The sequence below is a fragment of the Megalops cyprinoides genome, chromosome 25 (genome assembly GCF_013368585.1).
Source record: "Megalops cyprinoides isolate fMegCyp1 chromosome 25, fMegCyp1.pri, whole genome shotgun sequence".
Lineage (NCBI taxonomy): Eukaryota > Metazoa > Chordata > Actinopteri > Elopiformes > Megalopidae > Megalops > Megalops cyprinoides.
The window spans coordinates 9,193,421-9,218,275 of NC_050607.1; the positions used below are offsets into that span (position 1 = coordinate 9,193,421).

General features: G+C 47.4%; 1 protein-coding gene across 1 annotated transcript in view; it reads left to right on the forward strand.

Annotated features, from left to right (window-relative positions):
* LOC118771945 (metabotropic glutamate receptor 8-like) overlaps positions 1–24,855 on the forward strand; it is a 118,762-nt gene that overhangs the window by 23,634 nt on the left and 70,273 nt on the right. The window contains exon 3 of the mRNA XM_036520131.1: positions 20,213–20,429. Coding sequence (XP_036376024.1) covers positions 20,213–20,429 — 217 coding nt within the window. The remainder of the gene's footprint in view (positions 1–20,212; positions 20,430–24,855) is intronic.

A 24,855-nucleotide genomic window follows, 5' to 3' on the forward strand; every position in this document is an offset into this window, starting at 1 on the left:
TATATATGTAGGTTGTGTGTGTGTGCGTGTGCGTGTGTGTGTGTGTGTGTGTGTGTGTGTGTGTGTGTGCGTGCGTGCGTGCGCGTGTGTCTGTGCATGTGTACACGTGTGTGTGTGTACAAGTGCATGTTGAGCTGTCTCTGTAATCAGGGCTGCAGGCCTCTGGAATATCGATGAGCAGGCAGGAACTGAACAGGGTTACCTGCAAGGGCTTGTCAGATAACAGGACCAGAATAGGGAAGACACAGATGCAAATAATGTCAAATGATTCTCTCATCCAGAGCAGCTCACACACCCACTGACATGCCTGGATATTTGCTGAAAAAATCAAGTTAGTCTCAAGATCCTATCTTTTTTTAATTTTATTTATTGGCATTTAACAGACGCTCTTATCCAGAGCAACTTACATCAATTACAGGTTTTTACAATGTTATCCATTTATACGGCTGGATATTTACAGAGGCAATTGTGGGTTAAGTACCTTGCCCAAGGGTACAGCAGCAGTGCCCCAGTGAGAAATTGAACCAGCAACCTTTCAGCTACAAGTCCTGCTCCTTAACCACTATGCTACACTGCTGCCCTATCTCCCAGGTACAGTGGCAGGGTCTGGGCAGGGACAAAAACCTGCCACCCACTGGTCGTAATTTTTCCAGTTCCAGCACATTCCTGCTTACTCTGCCGCAGGCTGGTCAGGTCTCACATACATAGTATAACAAAACGGCTGTGTGTGTGCATCATGGATGGGGCTGTAGGATTCAGGGATTGTCCCTGTCTGCACTGACATCGGCAGCGTGATAATGTAAAAGCACATGGGTTCCCTCCGGCTCCAGCGTTACAGGATGGGAGGGGAGTCGAGGACACACTTATGTGGGCGTGTCCCTTATTAAGTGCCCAATCGAGAGCTCCGGAGAACCTGCCATCTGTAACACTCCGTTCAGCTCTCGTAGCGTCCTCCATTAATAAGCTAGATTTACAGGCAGCCATAACGGCGGCAGCCCCTTGGCATGGACCATCCTTCACTTAAATAAATAAACGCATGCATTACTGTCATCGCATCCGTTATGGGCCTCCGGATGAGCTCCGGTGATCCTCAGTGACCCGGCCCTGCAGCGTGTTCAGACCTGGCTGGGAGCTGGGGTGTGCTGTCACGGCACGTGGCCGTCTGTACACTGTGGCTCTGTGGTGTAGTGGTGAGGGAACTGCGCGTGTCATGGGGGAGCTGCAGGTTCAACTCCCAGGGTAAACACTGCAGCTGTGTCCCTTAGCAAGGCAACTAAGCTGATGCGGGCAGAGACTGTGCTGGTGGTTTATATGGAGACCTCTCCACTGGTGATAGAAGAGGATTGACTGGCACAGGAGGTTATTTTAGCAATATCTGGCATCCTCTTTGAGGGTTTTTGTTTTTCAGATAAGTTGAAAAAAGGAGATCTGCTCTGCTTAAAGCAAATAAACGGACAAATAGTTTACCACAGCTGCGTGAAGCCAGTTAAAAACACTGTTTAAAAAAGACCGCATCACGGCTTGCGATATGCTATGTAGATTTGTTGAGATTTACATGGTGGAAAAAAAATGAATTTCACTAAAAGTACTGAGTGCTTTCTTCACCTTCATTTTGTTGTAATGGATGTGAATATGGCAGGAGACCTACGGGCTGGAACAGCAGCCAGTGTAGCGCTGTGCTCCGCCGGCCACCCGCATCCCTTTGCTGGAAGGTAATGTATCGTGAAGAACACAACCCCCACAAGCCTGTTGTGCATCCACAGTTATGTTTTTTTATGACTCTTTTTGTGGACTAAAAGGTGTTTCAGGCCTCTCTCAGGAGTGCCCTGGGGGCGGGTGTTCCAGTTCCAAGGGATTGTTCTGTGTCGTCTGGTCGAGTAGAAGTAATGCTCTCTGACAGCTTTACTGAGGCACCAGGCGAGAATTTTAGACAAAATCCACCCCCCTCCAGACTGGTGCCTCTCACCTCCCACATGAACCCAGGCCAAGAGCTCCCTTGGGTGGCCCAGGCAAACCCAGGGAAAGGGTACAGGTGGCCCTGTTGTCTACCCATCAAGTCAAGGGAATGGCTGCTCTCCTAAATGCATCAAGGCTGCCTAATGCCTGCGTCCTTTCTTATACAGCATTAGGTAGGTAGCTGTCTTAAAAGGAAGTGAATTTGGGACCGAGAAGTCAGTTCAGCAACATCAGCTTTTCTGGGTGCATGATCTTTTAGTGCTAAGATAGCGTGCTGCCTCAGTCCCAGGTAACTAGCAAAATAGTTATATTCTTGGTGGTTAAATGATAACTAACATGCTAACTGCCATGGCTAACTACATTAGCTATGTTTATTTAGCTAGCTACCTTGTTGATTAAGTAGCTATGTAGCAATAGCTGTAATCTTGCTGGAAATACAGATTAACATAAATGAGCATAACACATAAAGAGAAATCGTTAAAAGGCCAAAATCTATCAGTCTGGTAAACAACTGTCTGGCAAATGACATATATTTAAACATAAAATATCCCTTGTGAGTTTGATTTCATATTCTCTGAGGAAGAAGATCAATACAGTAATGATTTTCCTGCCTGTTTTTAGGAGGATACATTGATTGTGTTTTATGAGTTTGCTTCGATGAAGGCATCTCAATAGGACCCTTACCATGCAATGTTCCCTTAGGGCGGGGCTTAAAATGGTGGATACCTAAGAGGCTGCCTCAGAAGGAGATGTGGTCTATGAGGGAGGGCCTTTACCTGAACCAGAGCAACTGTGGAAGTCTTGAATACATGAAGGGTGGCGCTGTGTGGAGATGAAACCCAGGGAAAGTGTTTGGTGGAACTCGCTAATCATTTTTGAATTGGCCTCGTATCCATGAGGCATGGCGTTTGCCTGAGCACTCGTGGAATAAACGCGTTGCTTGTGGCCCAAGTCGTTGTTTGCAGCGATTCCTACTCTGTCGTTGCGCTGTCCGTGATGAGGTGAACCTGTGGCTCTTCCTCTGGGTGCGTGTTGTGTGCCATCAGTGTGTCTCTGTGTGGCCTGACAGTGGGCGGGAGAGTCAATATGATGGCCGATATGTATGGCATGTCTCAAAGCCTCCTTGGTTTGTGTTGATATGAGTTTACCCACGTCTTGACCTGCTTAACCTGCGCAGTGATGGAAGGAGTCTGCCAGATTACAGCTGCACTGCTGATGGCGGTCTCCAGAGTTCATCCCTATCTCCCCTCTCCCCCCTGTCTGTCTCTTCTCTTTCTCACATGCTCTCTCATCCTCCCTGAATTCTCTCCACTTCTACATCTCTCTATCTCACCCTCTCTGCCCCCCTCTTGCTCACTCTCTGTCTCGTTCTTCATATCTCTCTCCTTCTGTCTGCGTCTCTCTCTTCCCCTCTTTCTCCCTCTGCGTCTCTCTCCCCTTCCCTTCTCTCGCTCTCTTTTTTTTCTGCTTAAAACCAAGAGGTGTAAAGTCGTTGCCCTTGAAGATAGAACGCTGGGGACAAATTGGATTTAAAAAAAAACCCTCTGTAGTCTGAAAACCAGTTTATCCATCAAATTCATTACAAATAATGATCCAGTCCTGTGGAAAGCCCCTGTGAACACATGGTTGTGGAGTGAGGCTTGATTTCATCCTAGTTGTTAGATGAGTTCATCCTGAGAATGGTGCAGGCACTTGCCAAAGGTGTACCTCAGGTAATGAAGAATGATGGCATTGTGAGTTTTGGGCCATTGGGAGAATTGGGCCATTTGTAGGAGTTGGCACCCTCTTCCTGTTGAGTGAGGAGACTTGCTCTGCTCTGAGGAGGGGGGGGGGGGGGGGGGGGGGGGGGGGGGACACCTGCATTCCATCACCTCACAGGGAACATTTTAGAGTCTCATCTAAATGTCACAAATGATGGCAAACTCCAAAAAAAAACACTTTAAACACCTTAAACACTTAAACACTTAAAAACTTAAACTTAAGGCATGTTAAGTGAGTTGTGATGGTAACGGGAGTCGTTTAAGACAGAATCCAATCAGGCATGGTTTTCAAAAGGACGTGTGGCGGAGCAGTCTGGGATATTAATAGAAGGTGCATTAAGCAGCCGCGTCTGTAGGTTTCGGTGTCTGTCCCTTCAGTAGATCCTGGAGCTCGGCTCTTTGGTCACCGCTCCAGTGCCTTTATGACCTCAGCACAGGCTGCTGCTGGTGGACTTGATGCACCAGCCCTCTGCCTGACCTCCTCTGTGTCAGGGCATTACAAGGACATCCTGTCTCCTGTCTCTCTCTCTCTCCCCCTGCCCACCGTTTCTTTCACTACCTCGTATCACTCTCGCTCTTCCTCTACATCTCTCATTCCCTCACCCATTTTTCTTCCTCTACCTCTATTTCTCCATCCCTCTCTCTGTTGCTGTCCCTCCATGTCTCTCCAACCAACTCTATAATATAACGTATTATAATAAATATGACATTACACACAGTCAGGTAATATTATGAAATAACAGTGTAATAAGACATAATTAATAATCACTCTTATACTACTACCTCTGATAACAGGAATGACAAGAATAACAATAATGACTCATTCACTCATTCTGTCCCTCTCTCTCCCTCCCTCTCTCTCTCTGTACCCTCCGTCTCCTCCCTCCCTCTCTTCCCTCTCTCTCCTCTCTCCCTCCCACTCCCTCCCCCTGCGTCTCCGCAGTGGCTGAGGCTGTGTTTTCCACACTATGTGCAGGTTGTTCTGGCTCCACCGCTGCTCTGATAATTAGAAAGTGATTGAAGGTGGAGAGGGGTAATATTTTCCCCGTGGTGCCGCAGTGTAAATTTCACCTTAAAGAAGCCCAAGTTTTGGGAGCCATTGAGAACTCGCACGCGAAAAAAAATATTAGCACAGGATAAAGAGCTTCCGCATAAATTCAGCTCTGTTTGGACCTAACGGCAGGAGGGGCACTAGATCACGCCGCACAGAGGTCCTGGAGAGCCACAGTGCCTCCTTCCAGTCCCAGAAACAGGCCTGCTGAATGACTGCAATCACAGCGCGCAGGGACAACAGAGTGCTGGCAGAAACCAAAGTGCTCAGCCGGGCTTGAAATACACACCCATTGGGGGAGATGGTGGAGTGCTGGCTTGGGCACAGAGCTCGTGCTGGGTTTAAATCCTTGCTATTGAGTACATGAGTGAGAGGCCTTATTTGAAGTGACCTGGCCGTGTAAATGTGCGGTGTGTTTAAAGGTACCTGGGGCTGTAGGCTACTGCGAGGAAGCGAAACCCAAGGCGAGTGAGTGGCTGGCTTTCCCGAGAGTGCATTAATCAGCTTTGTGAAGGCCAATGCTTGGTGCAGGGCAGCCAACTATGTGGTTTCCCTTTGGGGTTCATTTTAAAGTTCTTATCGACTTTTTCCAGACAAAAGCTCTAATTGTGCACACGCGGTGGCTGTAAGATAAACTTCTGATCTCTGTTCAAAACAGCCCGTGGTGGCCTTTAAGAAGGCAGACGGGCAGGGGACAGTGGCTTGGAGGGAGGTGCTCTCCAAAGCCGGCGGGCGATGTCATGAGGTAACTGCGAGGCAGAGCAGTGTGGGGGGGTGAGGGTGAGAGGAGTCACATGGCCGACAGACAGAAGAGGTTCGGTTTAATTAAGGGCTCAGCCCGGCTCCGCTCCTCCTTAATGAGTCAGGCCGTCGGACCATTGTCGGAGGCCTTTGTTCCCCTACACAGCGGCTATACAATGGCATGAATGCACCGTTTCTCGTTATTAAGGGGATGTTTGCTAATTAGTGAGTAAGAGACCTCTTCAGCTGTCTGAGGAGCTGGCACGTTTTCCGACAGAAAAGTAAGAAAGAAAAGGCCTGACTTGAATCTGTGAACAACTCCCCTCCCCTTTGCAAAGAACCTACTTATGACCTCTCGCTACAGCTCAAGCAATATGGACTGCAGATGAGAGAGAACTCAAGTCTAGCTGAAGGATTCCCCTCCATTTCTTATCGCGGCTTTCACAACACACTTAGAGCTGGCACTATATAAAGATAAAAGCCTGTGAAAGTGTTTCGTTGGATGGAGTACGCGGTCATAAATCTGTGATGGAAGGGCCATTTGACTTGGTACATATTTGGGATTTCAAAATAACCGCATTCCCTGGCACATTTTTTTTTTTTGCTTCAGTCACAAGAGTCTGAGTGAAGTCGTCTGCACACTAAAACTGCACCTCTTTATTGATCGGAGAATATTTCCATCAGTTAAGTCTGGATCCAAGATTACAAGCCAGGCCGGTGGATCCTTGAATTACAAACTCGGTTGGACCTTTGTCTGGGTTATGTTTCTAGCTCTCCTAGCACTGGTGTCACATTTTGATGGGTCTGTAATGTCTTATATAATCTCAGAAGATTTATTGACCTCATTCATTTCCTGCCCTTAATATTCATGGCGTCTATTAGTATGCAAGAATGGCACACCCATTCCCAAAATGATTCTAAGTGTGTCTGTGCTGTAACTGTATACAACTCATGAAATATGAATTTTTTTTTCCCTCACAGGAACTTCCTTTGAAATTGTAATGTTCTGGAATCTTGCCTGAGAGCTAGTCTCCCTTTTTTTTTCCACAGGGCGACATGTTGCCTCATTGGTTTCTTTCTGAACCAAGCTTTACCTCCGTAGCCTGAGGACACATTAGCTTTATATTGCCTAATCGGAGAACATCTCACACTTCCTGTCTCGCTGCTCCTGGTAAATAAAGTTTGACAGCTGTAGCCCAGCAGACGCCTCCCCGGTACGCCCATAGGCCGGCTTGTGTTAATTATATCTCTGAATCGTTAGGCTCCGCGCTGCCGGAACGGATCCCGTTAGCTTCGTCTTTGATTCTGACAGGATATGTGAAACGCCCAACCTTGTTTACACCAGGCTACCGGCTGCTTTCTCACACCTCAGAACGATCCCTCTGAATCCGACTGCCAGCATCACGCTTTCTGCTCCTCTCTTTGCTCAGTCACAACACTATGACAGCAAGTGGTTGAATGATCAAAGGAATGAAATGCATTGTGGGAGAAGCGACTTTGCAACCTTCGTTTGTATGTGGGTGTGTGGTATTACCCTGCTCTGTAACCCTGATATCACAGGTATAACCCTGCTCTCTCACTCTAACCCTGATATCACAGGTTTTACCCTGCTCTCTCACTCTAACCCTGATATCACAGGTATAACCCTGCTTTCTCTAATGCTAGTATCACAGATATAACCCTGCTCTCTCACTCTAAGCCTGATATCACAGGTATAACCCTGCTCTCTCTAGTGCTAGTATCACAGATATAACCCTGATATCACAGGTATAACCTTGCTCTCTCTCTAACCCTGATATCACAGGTGTAACCCTGCTCTCTCTAATGCTAAAATCACAGATAAACCCCTGCTCTCTCTATAATCCTGATATCACAGATATAACCCTGTTCTCTCTCTCTCTAACCCTGATATCACAGGTGTAACCATGCTCTCTCTAATGCTAAAATCACAGATAAACCCCTGCTCTCTCTATAATCCTGATATCACAGATATAACCCTGCTCTCACTCTAACCCTGATATCACAGGTATAACCCTGCTCTCACTCTAACCCTGATATCACAGATATAACCCTGTTCTCTCTCTCTCTAACCCTGATATCACAGGTGTAACCATGCTCTCTCTAATGCTAAAATCACAGATAAACCCCTGCTCTCTCTATAATCCTGATATCACAGATATAACCCTGCTCTCACTCTAACCCTGATATCACAGGTATAACCGTGCTCTCAGTCTAACCCTGATATCACAGATATAACCGTGCTCTCTCTCTAACCCTGATATCACAGGTATAACCGTGCTCTCAGTCTAACCCTGATATCACAGGTATAACCGTGCTCTCTCATCTTGCAACCAGAATGATGAGCTGGGACTTTCCATGGCTATTTCTGTTCTAAAGTGCAGGAATTTTGAGGACGGAGAGAAAGTAATACAGCCTGTACCGGGATGGGGGTGCAGCAGCGTTATTGAAAATAGCTTTATCCAATTTATAAAGGGCACCCTGTACCCCACAGGAGGTCAAAATATGCACATGGGCAGCTTTTAATGTAGCTGGGTTACATGCACCTTCAGTATGACCAAGTCTAAGTGTTCATTTGATCTCTGGCCATAGTTAATATGCTCATTAGGATGTATAACACCCAGGCATTACATGTAATTACATGTTATTACTGTTATTAAAAAAACTTCAGGACTCGTATGTGTCTACATCCTGTTACAATGTAGTTAATGTGGAACAGGCATTTTACTACTGATTACTCAGGCTGATACATCACATCATTGCCCTCGAATAAGGACTGCAATTCACAGCTCCATAATATGCAGGCAACAACATACCAGTGCAGTACAGTTGTGTGATAGGACATAGGGCAGCCGTCTATGGGAGACGTGTGACCCGGCAGTATTCCCAGCAGGGCAACAACAGCAAAGAGCCACATTCTCATTCACAAACAAAGCCCATTCATTTCTCATTCGCAATGTTTACAGCGACAGGAATAAAAGACTCGCTGAAGCGCGCTGTTTTTGCAGCGCAGGCAGCGGGCTTTACGACCCGAGGGCAAGCTGTCTAAACAGTGGTAGAGAGCATGCTCCGACTGAGCTGCGGTAACGCACGGCTTTATGCTGGATAATAATACAAGGCTTTATTCTGGATGGCCGGGACTTATGAGCCCTGCTACTACCCCCCTGAATCGTAACAGTAACTCCAGACCCAACCTGTACCCGTAAACCTGGTCTGAACACGCAGTCCTTTGTGTGGCCGCGTGCCTGAACGCACAGAAGCAGCTTTCGGTTACACGGCGGCTACCGTAGCGTACAACTTGTGTGATGTACTTTAGGGACTATGAGGCAGGGGAGTTGTTTGTTTGACAGCCACCTGCCAAACTCTATTTCAAGATGTTTTCTTAGCCAGAAATGGAATCCATTGGTTCGATGCTGGAGCAGTTGTAGATTGGACCTGAATAGTGAAGTTTCATTCTGCGCTTTATTACCATGTGAACACAGCTTTGATGCAATGGAACCGCTATGTTTGAAAGGAATTCAAGCCTTTTTTGAGTACTGTACTCTGTTGTAAGGTGCATAGTAGGCAAATAATCCTGAGTAGACTATGATGGGTTTGCACTGTGGTAGTAATACCTACAGTCTTGTTATGATACGAATGAAGAGAGTTAATAGGATGGCATTTATTCACATGCAGACAAAGAAGGAGCAAGTATAGCAAGTGTATATATGTGTATGTGTAGAGAGAGAGAGGGAGTTGCCTGATTATTTACATCTGCTGATTAACATCTGTTTTTCTGTGGGTGAGAATCACTTGGTGGCATTTAATGCGTTTATATATGATTATAAACTGCGGTTTCCCCGGATACCACACATTAGAAACATTGCACTCTCCAAACAGTCCCTTCTGCGTCTTGTTTTCCCAATACAAATCTAATTCCGCCTTAAGTGGTTTGCCCCGGAGAGCACGTTACTGAGATTCAATCATCTCAACGGTGCTGGAAAAAAAAGACAGATCCTGTAGTAGACCTCAAATACAAAATATTACCCTTGACTGATAATATGAAGGCTTAGAGATCACAGATCAATTTAACACGGTGTCTTCATTTAAAACTTGGGAGATTATTTTCTGCTGAAAGGGAGCCTGAATGAGCCATCACATTATCTTTCATCACACGGGGACACGCTGATGGTAGACAATAGTTTCAGAGCTGTGGAGAATGTGTATTTAAACTGACATCACTGTCATTAGGCAGTCATTCTGAGAAGCACTGAAGTCTGATCAGCACTTCACTGTATTGTGGAGTGGAGAGAGAGAGATGGAGAGAGGGAGAAAAAGAAGAAAAGAGCGGCAAGGGACATCCTTTCAGAGAACACCTCCTTCAAATCCTACCAGAGAACATTTGGGGGGGTGGAGGAGACTGTAGTTCGCGGGCGGGTCAGTGGCGGGCCATCAGGGACACATCAGGGTGTCGTAGGGCACATGTCACCCAATGAGTGTTAATTATCCTCTAAAATTCAGAGTCACGACCCTGGCAGGGGGAGCGGAGTGAGTCACATCAAAGGCCCGGAGCGAGCAGAGAGAACTCGCGTCACGGAAAATTCCACAGCATTCCGCCTTCCGTCACCATTCCACATTCCCTCACTAATGAGCACTAAGCACTTTATTATTATTATTAGTGGTAGTATTAGTAGTCGGAGTAGTGTTCATCTTCTTCTTATTATTATTAGTAGTACTAGTAGTAGCATTCTTCTTATTCCTTTTCTTCTTCTTCTTCTTTTTCTTACTATTTATATTTGCTGAGACTGCTATCCAGGGTCACACAATTTACATATTAACATTTAACCTACAACTGGACATTTACTGAAGCAATTCAGGTAAAGTACCTCGATCAAGATCAGAGCAGAAGCCTTCTGGTTACCCGCAATGGTCCCTTTTCCACTAAGCTAGACTGACTGAGTGGCTCTCACTGGCTCCTGTGTGCACAGTCTATGATGTGACACCAGCTTTTGTTGTTACACAGTGAGTTCCATGCACTTCGCCCTCGGGACATGTACAGATGGCCACTGCAGAAAAATAGCTGGCGCATTTACCAAACACACAGACGTCGGGTCTGGTGTGGAGGGCATTGATTCAGCATTTGGACTGATTTTTCCTGTTGGCTTGTTGAATGTTCTGGAATGTGCCCCATGCTAGCTGCTTGAGGACGCAATGCATGTTTCCTAAATAACCCCAGGGAACAGTGTTTGGATGGATGTGGAAAGCCCATATCAAGTCTCATTACATGGTTAATTTTCAATCCTTGGTCCAGTTAAACATCTACCCCGGCTACCGTTTTGAGTTGCAGGTCATGTGATTTTGTCTGGCAGGGAGTGAGGGATGGGGTCACTGGGACAGGCACCAATAGAAGACTTCAGTAATGCAGACAATGACTCAGAGCGTATTTTATTCTTAATAAGTATAATGCCTTTATGTTCGCATAAGACTCATCTTATTACATTATTGTCATTTAGCAGATGCTCTTGTCCAGAGTGATTTACATATGTTATCATTTTTACATGTTTTCCAGTTACACAGCAGGATATTTACTGTATAGGTAATTCTAAGGTGGCTTAGCCCCATCTTATATGGCTTTATGGTTATGTGGTATGGATAATTCAGGCAAATGGGTAATGTGGCATACATCCCGATTGGCCAGGACACGGTCAAAACTTCCTCACATCTCCAACTCATTAAAAATGTTTTCCGCTCCCACTTCCAGCTTGAGATGCTGTTCATGCCGGGTCTTCAGCCTTGTTAAAATACCACATTTGCACTGGCTCCACCTCTTTCCACTTGCGTTTGATGCTTGCGCTTGGACGAGATGACTGCGTCAGCCTGTCAGAAGCAGGTCCATCAGTATGAAGGGAGAGCATCAACATGCTGAGAAGCTATGACAGTGTGGGCATGGGGGGGGGGGGGGTTAGGTGCAAGCACATATCAGTGAAATGGCCTCATATCAGTTTCCTTATTGGGTCTTCAAAGTGACAGCTGGCTCTCTAAATGAAATACGCAGGGCTGGAAAGAGACCTGGGAAGTCCTGGAGGAGAGCTCTGCTTAGTCTCTATTGGCTGGCTGCTAATCGCCGCAGCTTGTTCCACCTCCATATTGAGCCGTGACAAATCTTACCTGCCACGGCAGATGGCCTCTCGTTTAGAGGCGGCTGAGATGGGGCTTCCTGAAGCCTTCCTTTAGCCCTCCGTCTCAGTGCAGATAAGCGCGCACACACACACATTCCCACACACAGCGGTCCAGGAGGACCTCAGAATGCAGTCTCTCAGGTAGTGCTACGAATCCAAACAGCCCCTCAGACACACTGCAGATTAGAGTGGAGTGCCGAAGGAGATAACTGCAACACTTAGGTTTGACCGTTGGGCATGGTTATTTAGTGTAGGTTATTTTTTTGCCATTAATCGATTTCATTTAATCAGTAGATGGTCTTTTATTTATTTAATCAGTTGGCTTTTAATGAAGCAACAATTTGACATCATGTCTGACTGAGGGCAGTGCATGAAAAAATATTTAGAGGTGGGTTTTCAGTTAACAAAGATAACAAATGTCAAAGTAACTCACTTGCTTCAGTTTGTTAATCCTCCCAATTGATTTATTGAAAACAGTGAGGCTGTCAACATTTCAAGCATGCATTCATAATAAACGGATATCTGAGAACTGATGTCTTATTTAGTCACTGAAGGTGTTGTCTCTGTATGGAGCTGGTTGTGGTATGAGCATGGTGGCTGTAAGCAGCAGTTAGGGCCCTGTGGAGAGAGGTGCGTGTGCTGGAGGAGCTGGAGGAAGCCTCTCCGTGATTAAGGCTTCACAGGCGGCCTAATCGGGCCTGCCTGAGCCAGCGGGACCGCCATCTGAGGCCTGGCTGGTCGGCTGCGCTCTCAGCCGCACGCTCTGGCTTCTGCCGTGTCTGGCAGAGGGGGCGCCGAGCCACCGGCAGCCAGGTTGCCTTGGCACTGGCGGTCGTGCCACCGCTGGGCACAGCGTCCGCACGCAGGCTGCCACCGGAGCAACAGCCAACGGAGCGAAGTTTCTGCTGCCAGCGAGACCTGGGCTGCTCCATATCCAAGGCAACAATCTGGTCACCTTGCGCCTGACCTCTCCTGGACTCGTCTGCGGGCTTAGTGAAACATCTGGAGATGCAGGCGGGCACACAGGTACGAGAGAGAGAGAGGGAGAGAGGGATGGAGAGAAGGAGAGAAAGAGAGAGGGGAAGGGAGAGGGGGACAGAGGGACAGAGAGAGTGATGGAGAGAGGGAGAAAGAGGGGGAGGGAGAGAGGGATGGAGAGAGGGAGAAAGAGGGGGAGGGAGAGAAGGTAAGAGAGATGGAGAGAGGGATGGAGAGAAAGGAGGGGAGGGAGAGAGGGACAGAGTTACAGGGAGAAAGGGATGGAGAGAGGGAGGGAAAGAGAGAGGGGAGAGAGAAGAGAGGGTCAGAGGGAGATGGAGAGAAAGGGAGGAGAAAGCAGGCAAAAAAAGTAAGAGAGAAAGAGAGAGGGTGATAGATCGGCCTAGAGCGAGAGGAGAAGGGGGGAGAGACAGAGAGGCTTTTCACAACGCCATCGCGCTCTGCATTTCCCATTATCGTCAGTGCATAAAGAAAACAATTTGCTTCATCCAGGAGAAAATAAGTGGTAGCCTGTTGATAATTACAGCTGTAACAAATGCTCATTTAAATGTCTGCCATAGCCCCTCGCAGAGAGAGCAGCATTGCCAGGGTCTGGCATCACATTTGGGAATAAACTACTGCTGCTGCTGAATGGGTTTTGCTGTGGGGAAGGTGACTTAGCAGAGAGCAGCACCATTTTCTGTACTGCAACAGCACAGGTCTGGTCTCTGACTCCTGCTGATGAAGCCATGAAACCACCATCACTGCAGTGACCTAGCGAAAAAAAATGTAAAAAAAAAAACAAATAGAATTTAATGGCGCGGACATGCATGAAAGCGTTTGATTATCCACTCAATCTGATTCACTGATGAAGAGCGTGAATGATTGCATGGGGACCGCGCTGTACCACGGGGGTCAGGGGAGAGAAAGCCTGTATCGTTGGCCTCAGACCTAACAGCGCTGTGCTGTCAAAACCTGCCATTTCCGCACTGAAAACCCCCAGAGGCAACATTGCTGTCAGAGAAGCCTGCTTAATCCAAAAAGGTAATCAGTAACGTACCATTTTAGCACACTTTACCTTTTGTGAAACATGAATGGGCAGTTAAAATCAGTGGGTAATTTCCTCTGTGAAAAGGAGAAAGGATGAAGTGGCCATGCATGTTGCTCATATTTTGATTATTCAGGGATCACAGTGCAGCTGTAGTTACTAACCACATTTTCATTGGGGAGGGGGGGAGACATAAATTGCCAGTAATTAAAATACTGTGGCTAATTTCAGAGCTTTGAGCTTTAAAATGCTTCTCTTTGCGTGAGCATTTAGCTGCAGGCCACTGACAGCGAAGCCACGTGTCAGAAAACCGCCCAACCAGTCAGCACCGAAATAACGCAAGACCGCAAAAGTTCCTCCCCGGGACGTTGATCGGGATCGAGTTTGACATCAGGCCTTTATGAAACTGAAACCCCGTCGACATCAATATTAAACATGCGCCCAAGAGAAATGGAGTGGGCTGATCTGAATCTTTCTGAAGTCCTACGGCAGCGAGACCCGCGGAGACAGAGGGGAATCATGGGTAATCAGAGATGCTCGCCTGTCAGCGCTTTGTCGCGGTGGATACGAAGCCTTATTGGCTGCTCTGTCCTGCCAGGAGTGTCGCCTCTGCCCTGTTAAAGTACAATACCAGTCCAAAATTTGGACACACCTAGTCATAGAAGGGTTTTTCTTTATTTTTACTCCTTCCATATTTTAGAATAATAGTAAAGATGTTAAAACTATGAAATAACCCAAATGGAATTATGCAGTGACCAAAAAAGTGTTAAACAAATCAAAACTATCTTATATTTTAGATTAGAAGTACCCAAATTTTTTAAATTAAATTTTTGGAAAGAAATTCATATGTAGGCATCAGATTCACTATTTATAATTGTCTAAGAAACAAGCATTTAGGCAAAATCTTTAGAACAAAATGTCTTTGAATGCATGTTTCTCATTCCCTTAATCAGGTGCGTCTAAACTTTTGACTGATACTGTAGCACCTCAGCACCACCTCAGTGGGGCAGCCTGCTGTCTGGATCCCATCAGAGTAATCTAAAAACACGCCAACCTAAAAAACACAGCTGTTTAGTATGACACTCACATCATACATTACAAAATCTGGCAGAGCGGTGTTCTTTCATGCTGCAAGCTGGGATGAATTGCTATTCTGAAATGAAGTGGTTGATTCAGAGCCCAGAGGGTGAGCCGATGAGTACCTGGAGCACATGGTCACCTGCTGTAAATTAGACCACTAACCGATCCAAGTGATTATCATAAAACAGACGCATTCCAAAATAAGGGATGCCTACCCCTTGTCTAAGACTTAAATCGAGAAAGCTGATAGCTGGTATATGTTTTGAGTAACGCTGGTTAAAAATATTTTACAGCTATTAAATTCATGTAATGCTCTAGAGTTCAGATTATTTAAAAACAAGCTGAGATATAAGTCAAACAATAGGGAGTTTAATGTTTTAGAACAGAATTTGAGTCACAGCAGGTTTGTAATGCTGTTGAGTATGGTTTGTTTAATGGCATTGCTATCAGGCTATTGAATATTCAGATTAATGCTTTGGGATTCCACAGACGTCTCTAATTTGACATCATTTGTTCTCTTCATATAGTCCTCCATTTTCAGTTGGTCTATGCGCTTGTTTGAGTTCTTACAGTTTATTTGCAACTCATGTTTGAGTCAGTGGCAGGAGGAGGCTTCTGATTGGTCTGTTTCTGGCTGCCAGTTGAGTTTGAAAGGTTAATCAGGGGTGACTAATCGCTGAAGGGGGTTCTCTGAAATGGATGCCATCCAAGGTTGATTAAAGTGGCTGCAGCCTATGAAAGCATCCGTTTTTGGCTCTTGTTATGGGCCTTTCTGAGCACATTTGCCCTGGGGTTGTCAGCACAAAACAGGACAGAGTGAATATTTTCTGCTGAAGATCACTGAGACGAAAAAAAAAAAAATAAAATGATGCTGAGAGAGAATTACTGCAGTACAGCTGAGATGCCAAGGATGAATATTGCAGCATATTTCATTTTGGATTCAAGTGAAAGAGAAGAAACATATGTATATAATTTTAGGACAGTAATCATCACAGGTGAGATTTTATGTGTGATGTGCTCTCTCTGTAATCCAGTCAAAGGGAATGCTCCGCAGCAGTGACTGGATAGCATCTCCTGCAGACTTGGGCTCCCAGAATCCCCCTTTGCTCCAGGCTGACTTCCACTTTGATGCGGGATAGCCTCCCGCCTGCCCCATGAAAGGAAAGGGTCCTGCACTGCACCCAGAATATGTGATATGTCCAGCTAATGAGCCCCAATAGGAGGGGATTTGTGGTGGAGGCAACGATGAAACTGTGTCCTAGATGCTAATAACAAACGTCCCAGAGCCTGAAATCTGGCACAGGGGAGATAGTGTGCACCTGCTTGGCCCTGTAAGCGTTCAAGAGCTGGGAGAGAGTGATGGAGAGGAGGGAGAATGTGGGTCTTATCTGCCGTGATTTATCTTTTTTAAATGCAGTTGCACCAAACTGGCTGCCGGCTCTATGGGTCCTGATTAGTCATCGCTGTCTTTGTCATTACAGAGCGTGAGAGAGCGTCTCCATTCAGCACCATCGTCACTGCAGAGCGGTCTAAGCCAGGGCAGTGATTCACATGCTGTGCTGGAATTCACTGTGCGTGCGTGTGTGTGTGCGTGCGTTTGTGTATGTGTGTGTGCCTGTGTGTGTGTGTGCATGCATTTGCGTGTGTGTATGTGTGTTTTTGTGTGCGTGTGCATGTGTGTGTCTGTGTGTGGTGTGTGTGCGTGTGTGTGCGTCTGTGTGTGCGTCTGTGTGTGCGTGTGTGTGTGTGTGTGTGTGTGCGTGCGTGCGTGCGTGCGTGCGTGTGTGTGCGAGTCTGTGTGTGTGTGTGTGTGTGTGTGTGTGTGTGTGTGTGTGCGCGTGCGTGCGTGCGTGTGCGTCTGTGTGTGCATGTGTGTTTGTGTGTGTGTGTTTGCACCCTTTCGCTATTTTATTCTTTAACGTTTTTTGTTTTCCCTGTTTCACAGACAGCGTACTGCAGGAAAAGATTGTAATGGATAGAATGGCAGCTGCCATTCAGCCTCAGCCGGGAGCGCACAGCCTACACAGCAGAGACACAGAGCGGGGGGGCGGAGCGGGATGTCACTCTACTGTGGGGGATGGAGGGGGGCATTCTCAAACGGGAGATGTCACTCTGCCATGGGGGACGAGGGATTGCTCTGATTGCCATGTGGGACAAGGGGCTCACTCTCTGATTGGGGGGGGGGGGTCACTCTGCCATACGGGCCAAGTGGCTCACTCTCCGATGGGCAGGGTGCCACTCTGCCGTATGGGATGAGGACCTCACTCTCTGAGGGGAGATGGGGGGCAATGGGGCTCACTCTCTGATGGGGGATGTCACTCTACTATGGGGAACGGGGGTAGGGGGGGGGGTTCACTGTCCCATGGGGGGTGTCACTCTGCTGTGCTATTCTGCCATGTGGGACAAGGGGGGGTCACTCTCTGATGGGGAATGTTGCTCTACCATGGGGAACAGGGGGCTCATGTCCAGTGAGGGATGTCACTCTGCTATGGACAACAGTTGGGCCATTCTCAGATGATGATGATGATGATGATGATGATACTTTATTGTCAGACAAGTGTGAAATTTTTCTTGCATCACAGCAGCTCCATTTGCAACATCACAGAGAAGACAAGAATTATGACAATGAAACAAAGATACATACATTTAACATAACCATCACAAAGGACAAAATTCAACGTACATCTGATCTGGGATTAAGCTCCATATTTAATGTTAGGACTGACTAATGCAAAAAAGGGTGCTTTAGTCTAACCCTATTGCATGGGGGGTGTCACTCTGGTATGGGGGTCTCACTCTGCGATGGGTGGAGAGAGCGCTATGGGAATGATTCCTGTCCAGACAAGGCTGAATACCCTCCCCAGTGGAGCACTAAGAGGGTGAGTGTGAGGGACTAAGTACTTTATGGATCCCAGTGGATACTTGGTGACATTCGTCAACCCTGCCAGGGGGTCTCACTGTCTTAGCTGTCTTTTTCTTTCTCTGTCTTTCTATCTCTCCCTCTCTCTCTCTCTCTCTCTCTCTCTCTCTCTCCCCTACCTGCTCAGTGTCACAGCAGCTGGCACTGCAAGGTTGTGATCTTGCTCTGGCACATGATTTATCACTTGTGCGCTTAGCGGTTTGCCGAAAGCCGATAAACTATTTCCTTCAGTGCTAATCCAGCACAACAGGGGAAGAGAAAAAAAGCAGTGATCAGGTCATTACCATGTGTGGCTGACAACCGGGAGCTGGACCACAAACTCCTCTCAGAGCGGACATCAGGAAGTGCGTGCCTCCCAAAGAGGCCTGCACGGGAACCGTGCTCTGCGATGTCTCTACTCCGGTCGACCTTCCTCGGCTCCGTTCACCCCTGTTAATGCAATCTGATGGCTGCGTGAACATTACACCACTGTGATATGGAAACGGCGCGGTGGCACTTTGAGCAGGCATTCTTGGGGGCTTCTGTAAGCTCATAAACATCAGCACTGCCTCTGTGCCACCGGCCTGCCTGCATTCATGTCTCTCCACAGGGACTCCATCCCCTCCAAACTCTGCTGCCATTATTCATGAGCTTGGAGAATGAGACAGATGGATCTTTTAGTAGCATTGTTTTCATTTCTCTGCTAATGTCTCCTAGCCCGGCGAGTTATCTCGCCATTATTGAATTACGCATTTAATTGAAGTGCCATTCCTCCCTCCCCCGACGAGGCGGGACAGCTCTCCGAAGGCGGCGGCCAAGTTTTGATTTGATCTGCCTTGATTGAAGTGTCGAAAAGCGCGAGGAAAAATGGAATTAAGAGCGTTTGCGCCACAACGAGGGTCCTGATAATGTCGTTATGAATCTCTGACTTCTCCCTAGCTTTGTTTGTGGAAGCGTCTGCAGCCCTCCAAAACCCTCTGACCAAAGCTGTCCCCTTTAGGATGTGCCAGCGTTCTGCATTACATTTCATTATCATAACAGACGCTCTTCTCCAGAGCCGCCTACATAGTGTATGTATCATTCATTTATACAGCTGGATATTTACTGAAGCAATTTGGGCTAAGTTCCTTGCCCAAGGGTACAACAGGTTTTATAGTTGTAGCAGAAACCTTTAGAGTGTTCAAGATCAGTGCTTGGCACAGTGCTAGATACACTGTAGACTGGAGGCAGAATGACAAGCTGCGTTGTTCTTGTGAGTATCAAAACCTCACGGGTTGTTTGCGTAACGACTCCTGTGAAAACGAGTGACACTGAATATTACAGCTGATGGTTTCACATTTGTTTTAAGAGCCTCCTTGTGTGGTTAGAAAGTAATTGATGAACACAACCATTGACTGGTGAAGACTTGTTTGAAAATGTCGAGCAAGCAGCTTGGAAATGTGCTGAACCTCAAAATGAATAGTTAAAAGTTAGTTTAAAATCATTTTTTTTTAAAGATTTCTTATCATTTATTCATGTTCACACATTGTTTTAATGTAATGTTGCAGTAAGATTTATTTTATTCTCATCCTGCCCTAAGTGGTATATAAGCAAACAAAGGATCTTGCTTGCTGCTCACTTGCATGCTATTTTTATTGCTTGAATTCAATTGGGAAGGCTGAAACAGCACAGTTCCTTCTGTGTTGTAGATTCAATTTGGGACTTCAAAAGGTGGTAAGATGAAGTTACAGGCAACGTATAGGCAAGCACAGACACATCTCATCTGGAGTGCACCTTTTCAACAGCAGAATGTTGCATTAATATGGGAGATGGCTTGCACCCTGACACTTTTTCACATTTGAGACTTGGATATGACACTTGAAACCCACATCTTTCTCAGATGGTAAGATGAAAAAAACAGGGCCAAGTTACACAGAAGAATTTGTTTGCTTTGGAATAGTGCTTGCCCAGTTTATGCAAGGTAATGTTGCCCAAATTGCTTGGTGTAACCTGGCTTCATTTTGATATCAAAAATTTTAATGGCAGTCTAATTTGTGCAAGTGTTTCTACTGACTGAGGGAATAAGTAGTAAGCCTGTGTGAGTAACTTGCTGTTTTTTTAGACACATTTTAATGAGAATGATAACTAGATGCTCATGTAAGCTGTGCTATATGAATTACCTGAATAAGTGTGGGACAGTTTTAGTATTATTAATCCTGACCTGCTGCACTTTTTTCCAGCTTCAGCATTTATTATTTGGCCAGGAAATCAGAGTAACTGTGTTTGCCCTGAGATTTTAACCTGCAGCCCTCTAGTGACTGATCCTGTTCCCTCAGCCCTACCACACTAGATTTCAGATCCTGTTCCCTCAGCTCTTCCACACTATGTTACAGATCCTGTTCCCTAAGGCCTGCTGCACTAGTTTACAGGTCCTATTCTCTAAGTCCTTCCACACTATCTTACAGACTCTGTTCCCTAGGCCCTGTCTGCGCCTGACTCCTTGGCTGTTGAGTTACAGCTGTTCCCCGCCTCCTGTCCCTGCAGATACCTCAGATCAGCTACGCCTCCACGGCGCCGGAGCTGAGCGACAACAGCCGCTACGACTTCTTCTCCCGCGTGGTGCCGCCGGACTCCTACCAGGCCCAGGCCATGCTGGACATCGTCACGGCGATGGGCTGGAACTACGTCTCCACGCTGGCCTCCGAGGGCAACTACGGCGAGAGCGGGGTGGAGGCCTTCATCCAGATCTCCCGGGAGACCGGTACGTCATCCCGCCAATGGAGGAGGCTGAGGCCGTGTGCCGTTTCATTGGCTGGCTCCATCTCTGAATGATTCTCTGGTCTCTGAATGATGCTCTGATGGCGCTGGTCTCTGAATGATGTTCTGATGGCACTGCTCTGGGTTTCTGTATACCGGTAAATTCGCCAGCTGGAGCGTTCAGGCGTTCTCTGAAAATCGATCAGAATTTTACCTCACATTTGTTCTGTGTGTGTGTGTGTGTGTGTGTGTGTGTGTGTGTCCACTTGGAACTTGAAACTGATTTCAGTTTTCTGGAAAAAGTCAGTACGCATTTGTCACTGATCCCAGGGAGCAGTGTTTTGTTGGATGCACACCAGGCCAATGGCGATTGTAAGCGCTTGGTATTTCCAATGAAACATTTTCTCTGGCTTTTCCTCCCTCGTAGGGTCTTTTGATAGTACCTCAGTCTGTTTGCATCGCTGATCAGCTTTGACAGTGTTTTGTCACTTTGACAATGTGTCACCCTGAAATCCGTAGATAACGCAGCACTGTATCTTACACACAGGTTGTGGCTTACTCCTGCTTTCCCCTGATTGGACGAATTTGCCGTGCACTAGTTACCAGGCCTCGTATTGGTGGGCATGTGCTTAGGAGGATCTGTCTGATGTGCAGTTAGTGGACTGCCTTGCTTTGACACTACAGTGGGAGTCAACAGAGGTCAGCCACGGGTTGGTGTTTTGAGAGAGGCGAAGTTCAGAGTTCGTTGTTTGTTCAGTAGAGAATGCCCCGAGGGCTGGTGAGCAGAGCTGTCAGCGGGGGTGTGGGGGGTACAGTGGAACATGAGACTGGAATCCTGAGTGGGGCTCTCTCCTCGTGCTTCTGCTGAAGCGTCACAGCTTTTGCAGGCCCTGTCCTGATAACTCGCACAGTGAGAGTGCTCACAATTAACTCTTATTAATGTGCGCTTCCTCCCAGGGCGTCCTCAGAATTACGTCAATATGCAATTCAAAGGAGAGAGTGGGCGGTTCACAATTACTCCAGAGTATTATCAATTAAGCGCTGCTGAAGGGTGTGTGTGTGTGTGTGTGTGTGTGTGTGTGTGTGTGTTTATGTGTTTGTGTGTGTATATGCGTGCCTGTGTGTGTGTGTGCATGTCTGTATATGTACATGTATATGTGTTTGTGTGTGCCTGCATATGTGTGCATGTGTGCGTGCGTGTGTGTGTGTGTGTGTGCGCCAGTGAAAACAGAGATGCGCTAATGGCAGGAGTCACAGTAATGACAGGTATCATAATGGCGATTCAGTGCACCATCTTGTCTCCAGCACACCCACAGCTGCTTTTTAAAGAGCACATCATAATCAGTCCCCCGCCCCCAGACCTCATAATCAATCCCAGCACTACGTGATTGGATTAATGCAGTTCCTGGTGATTACAGCACACAGACATGCGGCGGCTGAATTAATTACGATGTAATTGCAGAGTTAAAATTCACAAGCTGTTACATGTATGTGCTGGAGAGATTAACGAGGGGCTATACTGTACCCCTGGGCTCATTATACATGCGGTTTATAATCAGTATCATGTTAAACATCCCTCCCCTTGTGCGAAGACGTGTGATGCCCCCAGCAACCCGAGGGGATGGAGTGTCTGTCTCTGCCAGAGGAGCCCGTGAACTGTTTAGCATAGCAACACAGGAGGACAACGCTGCAACGAGAGAGAGAGAGAGAGAGAGAGAGAGGGGGGGGAGAGAGAGAGAGGTGGGGAGAGAGAGAGAGAGAGGGACAGACAGAGGAATAAGCTTGAGTAGGTGAGAGAGAGAGAGAATGGAGGACAGAAAGATTAAGAGAGAGGGAGAGGTTAGATAAAGGGAGAGAGAGGATGTTGGGGAAGACAGAGACATGCAGGCATACAGGAGAGGAATGAGGCTGGAAGAGAGGGAGAAAGAGTGAGAGAGAGAGAGCGAGAACGAGAGTGAGAGTGAAAGAGAGACGGGGGGGAATGTGAAAAGAGCAGAGAGACAGAACCAGCAGGAGGTGTAGTAGGCTGAGAGCTAGCTGGACTGTGACCGCGGTCTCTACGGCTTGTCAGCAATGAAGACAGATAGGAGAGGTTTTTGCTGTGAGAATCCCCCCTGGGGGCCGGCCTCAGCTTCAGGCCTGGCAGCATAAAGGCGGATAAAAAGCACGGCAACAAAAGGCTTGAGAACCCATCCAATTAGCCACTAATTTAACATCGCGTCACATGTAAATGTGAAGAGGCAAGAGGCCCGGGCTTTTGTTTTTCCACTCTCGTGAGCGGAGGCCATGCGGACGAAGCTCACGTTATGCCCAGCTTTCTCACCCTGCATTATTTATCTGCCGAGGAGGTGGGCCTGCACACGGCGGCTTTCACAGCTCATGCATTATGCCTTTATACGGCTCGGTATTTACCCAGGCGGTCTGGGTTAACTGCCGCGCTCCAGAGTTCAACGGCAGTGCACTGCCTGGGAATCAATCTCACAACCCTCTGGTTGCAAAGCCGGTCCCTCAGCCGCCGCTCCGCTCTCACCCAAGCGGAGCTTTTACTGACTGCCTGGAAAATTTAAATAATTCAGCTGATTCAAGTCTTCTTCAACCCCCTATCTGCAGCACTTGAAGCGTTTCCGAAACAGCAAATGGTTACAAGTTCATTATATGCCTGAGTACACAAGAAATAACAGCTCTGTTGAACGCTGTTGCAAAATTGCTCTACCTGATAGGTGAGCGGCAGAATGTTTAAGCTGAAAGCGCAGCGGTAGCCGCTGTCTTCAGTGACACTGTTGTTCCTAGGGCTGGTTTATTGGTGTCAGCGCTGTAGTTTGTCAGGGCAGGTTTGCGAGTGACGGCAGTTTATGGAAATGTGCGGCAGTGTGGCATAGAGGTAACGAGCAGGGCTTGTAAGGAGAGGTTGCCAGTTCGATTCCCTGCTAGGGCACTGGCATTGTACCCTTGGCCAAGGTACTTAACCCAGAGTTGCCTTAGTAAATATCCAGCTGTATAAATGGATAAAATGTAAAACTGTAACCTATGTAAGTCACTCTGGGTAAGAGTGTCTGCTAAATGGCAGTAATGTAATGTAAATATGACAGGAGTGAGAGGAGTCACGGCGGTGAGGTGGGGCGCTTTCTCTGCCCGTCCCGCGAGCGGCAGGGAGGGACAGGCGCGCGTCCGTTTCGACTGTCACGTTGGCCCGGTCGTTTGGACCGTTTTATTGTTTCACGTCCCCGGCTCGGGGGCCGGGCTCCATCTGTTTGGCCCTAAACTCATTAATGAGGTCTTACAACACCCCTCATTCCCCTTTACCGGCCTGAGAGGGTGTTCTGCGCCTCCTCATTTGCAGGCAGAGCTGGGTGCTCGCCGTCTGTTATGTGCCCTCCGTACGCGGCCACTTTGGGCTGGGCTGGACCTGGGCTGTTTTAATGATTCCTGTTTGCTGCTGCTGTGATGTCACTCACATCGCCACAGCGCCTCCTAGAGGCTCTTTATGTCCTGACACTTTCTGTCCAGATTAAAGCTGGGCAGATTGCTGGGCTGCCATTCGCAAAGCACTTAATCAGTGGCTCACATCTGGAACAGAAAGTCATGTCAAAGCATGGATCTCCTTCTGGATGCTATCCTAACAAATCTATTAACTAGCTACTGGAGCGTGTAAAACCCTGTGGGTTGAATAAGGAGGAAAATTATCATCATTATTTGCTGTGTAAATGGTTCGTCTGTCAGACCAGGTGGGTCTTGGTTCTTATTTCAGAGGACGCAAAGTGGCTGACCTCATCGGTAGGCCAAGGCATTGTGGATCGGAAAGGCAGTGTCCTCATCTTCCTGGGATTTGGAATTCGGAATTTTCTGGAACTTTCCATTCGTGGAGTGCAGAATTTATTACACCTCAACTATGTCAGGTTAACCTGTCTGTGAACAATAATTCCGAAAGGCCTGCAATCCCATTCCGTTAGCAGGGGGAACTTTGCTGAAGTTTTATTTTCTGTTTGAAGTTGAGAATGGTTGGTTGCTCCTCTGTATGTCTGTCCCCCTCCCCCGCCTCCTCCTCTTCCTGGGCTCGGTGCGGAACGGAGTGTTGTGGCAGGTGCCTTTTTCATCCCCGTGACGGATGATCCGGTTAGGCGGCTGAGCCTGGGCTCTCCGAGAGGACCGGGCAGAAGCAGCTGGAGCTGCCACCAGCAGGCCCAAAGGTAGCACATACAGGTCACTGCAGGTCACCGATTCTTAATGTGTGTGTGTGTGTGTGTGTGTGTGTGTGTTTGTGTGTGTGTGTGCGTGCATGTGTATCTGTGTGCATGTGTGTCTGTGTGCATGTGTGTGTGCGTATATGTGCGTGAGTGTATGTGTGTGTGTGTGTGCGTGCATGTGTATCTGTGTGCATGTGTGTCTGTGTGCATGTGTGCGTGAGTGTATGTGTGCGTGTGTGTGTGTGT